At 40.9% G+C, this 8,392-nt stretch overlaps 1 protein-coding gene and 1 long non-coding RNA gene across 2 annotated transcripts; both read right to left on the bottom strand.

Moving 5' to 3' along the window:
* Positions 1 to 644: 644 nt before the first annotated feature.
* LOC9647311 lies at positions 645 to 1,165 on the bottom strand. The gene is made up of 3 exons (XR_002990924.1): positions 1,041 to 1,165; positions 889 to 984; positions 645 to 833 (listed from the first exon to the last, which is right to left on the bottom strand). It is a non-coding gene; the product is annotated as an uncharacterized LOC9647311 (long non-coding RNA).
* Positions 1,166 to 4,071: 2,906 nt separating this feature from the next.
* Positions 4,072 to 5,474, bottom strand: LOC112342299. The gene is made up of 2 exons (XM_024663880.1): positions 5,174 to 5,474; positions 4,072 to 4,400 (listed from the first exon to the last, which is right to left on the bottom strand). The coding sequence occupies exons 1-2, from the start codon at positions 5,472 to 5,474 to the stop codon at positions 4,072 to 4,074; spliced, it is 630 nt and encodes a 209-aa protein (XP_024519648.1).
* Between the last annotated feature and the right edge of the window lie 2,918 nt (positions 5,475 to 8,392).

The following is an 8,392-nucleotide window of genomic DNA, read 5'->3' as shown; positions in this document are numbered from 1 at the left end:
TGGGACTCGAACCCAAGCACTAGAGGGTTGGGACTCGAACCCAACCTCCGTATATGCATCTACGGACAGCATCACCCAGGATGCCTGGTGTGACTCATCACGCCAGTGCACCAACTTATACTTAAAGCATGCTACAGATCACAGCTTAGGAACCTAGTTCCTCCACACCTCTCACTTGACAAGTCTGTGATCATGCATGGACTCCTCCATGCTTGGCCCCATGGCCCACCTTTTTTGAAGTTATCACCTTCAACTAGGGTATTTGTTCCCCCCGACTTGCCAATCTCGCTTGGCAAGTCCTCCGACCACGGTAACATGGTTCCTGCATAAGCGTGAAAGTCCTTGACCATCGACTTTCGTTCAAAGCCCTTTCTTTGAACACTCGGGAACTACTTCCCTAACCTTAATGGGCTGTGGCTCGCCCGTTAACTTGATCCAGCTGTTGGCAGCCATCGGATCAAGTCAGGTTCTCTGTGAAAATTTTACTGTTGTCAGCCACATTCTAGAGAATGTGGCTGACAGCTACCAGGTTCTAGAGAACCCACCTGCCAGCCACCAGGTTCTAGAGAACATGGCTGCTGTCATCCAGGTTCTAGAGAACTTAGCTGCCAGTAACCACATTCTCCAATCAGACGAGATGCAATTGCTTTTTTATTTTTTAATCAAAGCAAGCTTGAATAATTCAAGCTCACTTTGGCTATGACCATTGACTACAATCACACAATTACTCATAGAACAGTGGTGAAATGTGCTGGTGATCGTCGGTAGTGCTAAAGCTTTTGCAGCTCTTGGATCTTTCGCAAGAGCTAAAAGTAGCTCATTGTTGTCAAGATCTACCAAATAACATCAAAAGTTAGAAATAAAGAATTCAAATCAAATAAACTTTACCTTTGTCTCCAGAAATGGATTCCTGCTACTTGCCATGCTCTGGCACAGGCTCTGGCACAGTCTCGTGCACAGTCTCGTGTTGCTTGTCGTGTCCACCTAAAATAAAGAGAAAACTAAATTGAAAGAAAAAAGGAAAGAAAGAATTTTCTTACCTTGCTGCTCTTCAATCACGTCCAGAACTTGGTGGTGATTCAGTTCCTGTTCGTGGATCTCTTCTCTTGGAGAAGGCTGTTGCTGCCCAGGACCACCTAAAATCGAGAAAAGAGAAAAGTCCATTATAAAGATTATAAAGTTTCTTACCAAAATTTTATTGTTGCTGCTCACGATTTTGAGTCTGTTAATTGTCATTTCCACCTGAATTGAAGAGTGTTAAACCTCCACAAAAAAAAAAGCTTTGAATTACCAAAAGAAACAAGATGGCAATCTTGAAGATCCAATGGATCTTCATTTAAAGGTTTACCAGCCTCATGGCACCGTACAATATACTCTGATGCTTTCCGAAATTCGTCCTGGTAAATTTTCAAAGGACCAGTACGATCATACCGGTTATACAGAACAGATGACATTGCCATTCTCCTTGCTTTCCCAAAGTGATCGTACTTGTTAAAAAAAGAGGCATTAATGACAAAATAGTTAGCAAAAACCTTACTGTTCCATGTTTTCCACCCTCTTGTGTCCTATCAGCTCCATACAGTCTTCCATTGGAGTGTTGCAAACACTCATAGTTGTAATTGCTGAATGCCGAATATCTTTCGCTGAAAGGCTAAAACCTGGAGAAAAAAAACTATGAGCAAACAAGAAAGCAGTTAGTTAACTACCTGTTTTTGCGGCAACCAATTTTACTACTTCAGAGATCTTATGCTCTCCTATCCGTGCCCCTCGACAGTACCAATTATCAGTCATGTTCAAACAATCATTACAAGCTAGGAAAAACGACTGCTTGTTCAAGTCCTCCCCATCACCAACTGCTAGATGCTTATCAAAAAAAAGCTTGAATGCCTTGTAGACTGAGGGAGTATCTATTTCATAGAGATCCACAACAGGCCACCGATCCATGTTCTTACAATTCATCAGATCCACTTGGTAGTTTTTGGAAACACGTTGGTTGAATCTGAGACAAAAAAAATTCTGATTAGAACCGACAAGAACAAAGAAAACAAATAAGAAACTACTCAACTGGATATAGCAACCAACAACATCCTCCAAAAGTGTAAAATCAGTGAATCGCAAGTCGTACAATTCCTTCCTCCCACGTACAAGAAAGAAATTCATGCAGAATAGTACAACTAACCGAAACAGTCCATTAGGACTGTGAGGTAGAAACTCTGGCAACGTGAGAACTGCCTTAAGCTCAGCCATCGACAAGTACACATGCTTTGACCCTATACTTGTTGGCCTTGTAGTTTCTAGTGCTGCTTTTTGAATTACATGGCTAGCAGTGTTCCTAGAATAAACAAACCAAACCAAACATATTAGAACACAAACCACAACAAAAAGAACAAAAAAAGCAAGATACCTTGCTGTAAGAAACCTTGGATCATTCAGGATGTCAACTTCTTCTTCTAAAACTCCTGTTCTTGCAACTCGGGCTTCTCTTGCCAGCTTCAATACTCGGTTAAAGCAAAAAAACATATCCCTCAGAGTTGCTGGAGGGTAAGGCTTCCCATCGTCTCTCAAAACATGCTTGTAGAACAATGCAAGCTGGTGGGAAAGCTCCTACAATAAGAGAAAGATTTAGTCACAAAAATCAAAAGAAAAAATAAGAAACAACCTTTGCAGGAAGTTCCTCAATCAGTCTCAGATCCTGTAAGGAAAATTCTGGGCCCTATGCCTCACGCCATGCATACAACTCCCGAGCGTACAGCCCAAGGAGTGAAGGGACAGGAGCCCGGAGTGACTTGGAATAGTCCTAGAGCAACCAACATCCCAATGCCAGGACCAGCACACAAAACGGAGCCAAACAAAGTCTGGTGCTATTTCGGCATACCGGTGGCCTAACGTGAGGATATAGGTACTCCACCAGTTAGCATGGAATGAAACTTGGGCTTAGACCCAAGCCGGATGTAGAACAAGGACAGGCACGCAAGCGGGAGCTAGACTATGCCTCGGGTTGGTCGGCCATGCCCGACCTACCCACTATCCCTACTATACATTTGGAACCCCCCACAGCCCCCCCCCCCCCCCCCCCCCTTGAGGAACACAGTTTGGGCTTTCACCCCAAGCCTCTCTTAGTATCAGGAGTTAGTCTCTGGGATAAGCTCGAAACTTATTAAATATGGAATGTCCCTAGATTGTGAATTTGGACACGGGACGAACACCATTGTGTATAGGCCAATCTCTACATTCCGTAGATATGCCAAACGAGCAAATCTGGACACTTTCCATAAATAGCTTTTGGGACCAAAATGAGACTAACACAAAGGGCATGATAGTGAGGGTGTTTGGCAGACACGGTAAGCTATCATGTAGCGATATTAAGGGACTAATCTCAATACGCGAGGGTTCTTGTCACTAGCAAGTGCAAGATAAAACGAAACTGGAACTCCTTACCGGGCTAAGTATGCTTAGCTTATAACACGTAGGAATTCCATTCTTATGCTCGTCCGGTCTAAGTACACTCTAAATGCCCAGTTAACTCCACTAGCACAAGAGGGACTGATAAAGGGACCAGCAATACCGACCTCTTGCCATCATGGCAGTAAGGTAAGAGTGTCCGTAAGGACTGGTCGACAGGTAACTTTCGATACCCAAAGTCACATGCGCGACAAGGACAGTTGTGTTAATAGCCACTTCCAAGCCACTAGAGTGTGCCAAGTCAAGGGAGATGATGTTGCTCTAGGATATGCAGATTTTGCGCCTATCAGAGAGGATTGATGGGGAGAGATTTCATAAGTTATTTCAAGAGTCAAAATCTAGAGATCTATTTACTTGAAGATTTCTTTCCCACAATGGTGAGCCTCTCATCTATTGAATATTGCTAGAACATGGCCGCCACCTAATCTTTGTCCAAATAAAAACATTGCGACTATACAACTTCATTCTAGTTTCTGACACATATGCTTCCATATATGGTGATCAATTGACCAGATTGATAAATAGACTCCTCAATGAATGGTGTGGGAACAACGATTTTCAAAAGTTAGAACACTATTTAGGAAATGGTGGCAGGAAAGTTGATATTCTTCAACAAGTACAAGCAGAGCAGCAGCAGCAGCTAGCACAGTAGCAACTGGCAAGCAGCAGCAATAGCAACATTGGCAGCAGCAGCCACACAGCTGGTAGAGCAGCAGCAGTAGCAGCTAGCACAACAGCCATGCTAGGTATGCTATCGCGAGAGAAGGCAGCAGTAGTTGCAGCAACTGGCGGAGCAAGAGTAGCAGTAGCAACAGACAAAGCAAGAGCAGCAGCAGCCACGCCAGGTATGCTATCGTAGGAGAGGGCAGCATCAACAACTGTAGTAGCAACTAGAGTAGGAGCAACAGCAGCCCTCGCTAGAGGTTGTAGGTTCAATGCTTGCATAAGAAAGAATTACCAAAACCATGCAACCCTAAGATCAAAGGCGGTGTTGTTTCTTTATTGTTTAGAATTTTTCAATATTCTTGGTTGTTAGGGCTTATTCCAAAGAATACAAAAGGCACTATCAATTGAGCAGACGCAGTAAGGAACATAGAGTTAAGAGATTCAAGACTTGCATATTACAAGCACTTGCTCATGCTCTTCTAAGAGCTATTAGTGCTACTTTCCATAGACCTATTTTGGAGTGGAGCGAAGTGCTTAAAAATCCCTTTCCTCTACCTCCCTTCTTTGAGAGCAAGCGGAATTTAATCAAGAGAGTTTTAAACTACATAAAGAACTTTTAAACTACTTTAAAAATGGTCAAAAATTTTCTGAGTGTAAATAAAGTTGTTTTCGGTTGTATTGGGAGAATGATATAGTGTCCCTTTTCAAAGTGGAGAGACAGTAATATACCCATTAGAGAGGATTGATGGAGAGAGATTCAAAAAGTTACTTCAAGAGTTGAAATCTTGAGATTTGTTTGTTGCTCATGATGGTGAGCCTCTCATCTATCAAATGTTGCTGGAACATGGCCACCACCTAATCTTTGTTCAAACAAAAACATTGCGACTATACAGCTTCATTTTGGTTTCTAACATATATGCTTCCGTATATGATGATCAGTTGACCAAATTCATAAATGGACTCCTCGATAAACAATGTGGGAATAATGATTTTTAAATGTTAGAACACTATTTAGGAAATGGTGGTAGGTTCAACGAGTGCAAACAAAGCAGTAGCAACAGCCAGCACAACAAGAGCCAGTGCAACAGCAGTAGTAGTAGCATTGGCAGCAACAGCTGCACAGCTGGCAGAGCACCAGTAGCAGCAACCAGCACAACAGCCACGCCAGGTATGCTATCACGGGAGAGGGTAGCAGCAGCCGCAGTGGGTGTAGTAGCCACGCCAAGTATGCTATCGTGAGAGAGGGCAGTAGCAGCAGCAGCAGCATCATCGACAGCAATAGCTGCTAGAGCAGGACCAGCAGTAGCAGTAGCCCTCACTGGAGGTCGCAAGTTCAATACTTGCATGAGAAAGAATTACCAAATCCACGTAGATCAACAGCCACCCTCTTTCTTTATTGTTTAGGGTTTTTTAGTGTTCTTGGTTGTTATGGCTTATTCCAAAGAATACAGAAGGCACTATTGATTAAGTAGATGCGGTAAGGAGCATAGAGTTAAAAGATTCAAGACTCACACACTACGAGCACTTCCTTACGTTGCTCACGCTGCTCGTGTTCTTCTAAGAGCTATTGGTGTTGCTTTCAATAGACCTATTTTGGAGTGGAGCGAAGTGCCTAAAAATCCCTTTTTTCTGCCTCCCCTCCCCTCTCTGAGAGCGAGTGGGATCTAATCAAAAGAATTTTAAACTACATAAAGAACTTTTAAACTATTTAAAGAACAATCTAAATTTTTCTAAGTGTAGATGAAGTTGTTTTTGAGAGTATTAGGAGAATGAAAATAGTGTCCCTTTTCAAAGTAGAGAGATAGTGATATACCCATTAGAGAGGATTGATGGGGAGAGATTTGAAAAGTTACTTCAAGAATTGAAATTTAGAGATCTATTTGCTTTTGGATTTCCTACCCACGATGGTGAGCCTCTCATCTATCGAATGTTGCTGGAACACAGCCGCCACCTAATCTTTGTCCAAACAAGAACATTGCAACTACATAGCTTCATTTTGGTTTCTGACACATATGTTTCCGTATGTGGTGATCAATTGACCAGATTGATAAATAAACTTCTTGATAAATAGTGTGGGAACAACAATTTTCAAAAGTTAAAATACTATTTAGGAAATGGTGGCAAGAAAGTAGACAGTCTTCAACTGGAGTCAGAAAAATTTCCACAACCTATACAGGAAAAATAGAGACTCTAAAACAATAAAGGAGTCAAGATTATCCTCATATAGTTGAGGCTGGTGCTCATGAATTTAAAATCAAAATTATTAACCGTGGGAGGTCAAATACAGAAGAGGATACAAGTCTTTGAAATGGTAGCCGGAGTTACTTTTTATAAATGCTGGAACAAACCCAAGGAGTGGAAGGTGTATTTAGAGGATGAGTCGGTATTTCTCATCATATGGACGGATAGTCTTAAGAGGCAAAGGTAACCCATGGAAAATGAAAAACAATTAAGTGTTGGAATAATACTTGCAAAGATGGTCTTTGTGAGTAGAATAGGAATACAAGAAGATGTATTTTAGTGAACTGGCACCTCAAAAATAGCTAAGAGGCTAGGACCTTATAGATCGTCGAATTAGCAAAGTTCAAAAAGCTAAATGACTCGAGTGGAGTCAAGGAATGATCTTAAAGGATTGGTGGAAGCATTTGGACTAGAGTGTGTTGTACCCTACAAAGGATAGGGAGGATCATAAGATCCAACTATAAGAATAGTGGGTATCTCATTGAGGGCAGAATGTGTTATATTAAAGTCATGGGAAAAGTGTTTCCGGAAAAAAACAACTTTGGCATAGAGTTGTATGTGAACACTATGGTGTAGTACTAACTAATAGTTGGCATGCAAAATAACTACTTTGGTCTTGGCAAAGATCTAAACACAAGTGGGAAGTGTCATAAAGGTAAATTTGTAAAGCCAATAGTGTGGAGACACTAAATATGCAAAAGTGTGATGCCTTGAGGTCAAGTTAATAGGTTTAAAAAAAACCCCTTACCAAAGGAATTCGAATGGAAATAGGAATGGCATAGCCTAAATTGGAAGGTATGTGGTTATAGTGTAGTGACCCAAATAATGATAAGGGTGTGGAAGCACTAGCAATGAGTTATAAGACTTGATAACTATGAGAAAACTAAGCAAACCATGCAAAATAATTGATTGGATTAGTAAAAGTTAACTATCTAAGACTTTTTATTCAGATAAGGAGGTTAGATGTACCCCTCCGGGGAATAAATTACTCATGTTAAGATATAATAAGTCAATGTCATAAAGGGAAATGCTCATTGTCAAATAAGGTCATTATTGAGACACCAAAACACTTTAAAACATTAGAGAGTGGTATTTGGAATCATGAGGGCATTATATAAGGCCCAAGGGACTAAGTCCTTAGCGAATAATAGATAGGAGGTGCTATCCAACGTCCAAGGTTGCGGAGATAGGAAAAGTTTATCTATTTAAATTGGATAAAGCCAAAAATGGATTTTGGCATCGCTAGCAATGGGCATAAAAAGGCCCATGCATAGCAACATTAATCCCAGTGTGTGGGATTACACAGTGAGCATATCCAAATTGAAAAACCACTCCTTAAGTTATTGAGTAAATTCATCCCTAAGAATACTTGCTAACGCATGGTAGAAAGTGCAAAACTACCTTTTTAGATAGGACGAGAATAACTAAATAGAAGGCGTAATGCCAAAAAGTAAGTAGTAAAGAGATAGAGCCTAACCATAGGAATCAAAAGACATAACCAAAGGTGGTTATGCAAATTGGGAATGGAGAATCAAATGGGTGCTCGAACATGTTATTATTAACAATCGTGATGCTATCAAAAGTCTAAAGTATGGAATTATCTATATTAGACTATATGGCAATTAGAAAGCTTGCAAAAGGAGAGCCCTTAGCAAGCTAAAGGACAGAGTTCCTTCAAGATTCCCAGATAGATTAGTACCTAAAAAAACAAGTGCAAATGGTTTATAAAATGTGTGAAATCAGAGTGGCCCAAGTTGCTTGGTCCTTTCGGCTTGTCAATCAACTGCTTTTGATGGGTTGTTTCAAGTATGCTATGAATTATTTTGTTCTTTTCGTGTGTTTAAGGTTTCTTTTGCATGCTTGCATTGTTGCTTGAGCTTCAAACTTCACCATGGAACCTTTCTTTCCCTGAGCAATAGATCTTCCATCTTGCTATTTCTATTTTATCATGCACCTACAAGAGAGAACATAAGGTATACACTTTTGTACCTCTTTTACAAGGAAAGTCCATTCCACCTTGGCC

The sequence above is a fragment of the Selaginella moellendorffii genome, unplaced genomic scaffold (assembly GCF_000143415.4).
Source record: "Selaginella moellendorffii unplaced genomic scaffold, v1.0 SELMOscaffold_104, whole genome shotgun sequence".
Classification (NCBI taxonomy): Eukaryota; Viridiplantae; Streptophyta; class Lycopodiopsida; order Selaginellales; family Selaginellaceae; genus Selaginella; species Selaginella moellendorffii.
Note: the sequence above shows the minus strand (reverse complement) of the source record. Positions and strands in the feature narration are given on the sequence as shown.

What these genes read in the sequence shown, in the direction of transcription:
- LOC112342299 (XM_024663880.1), bottom strand. Translation starts at nt 5,474, where the DNA reads ATGCAAGTATTGAACTTGCGACCTCCAGTGAGGGCTACTGCTACTGCT. An exon ending in CTGGCTGTTGCTACTGCTTT is followed by an intron (nt 4,401 to 5,173) that starts GTTTGCACTCGT and finishes TTCTTATGCAAG; the next exon opens with CATTGAACCTACAACCTCTA.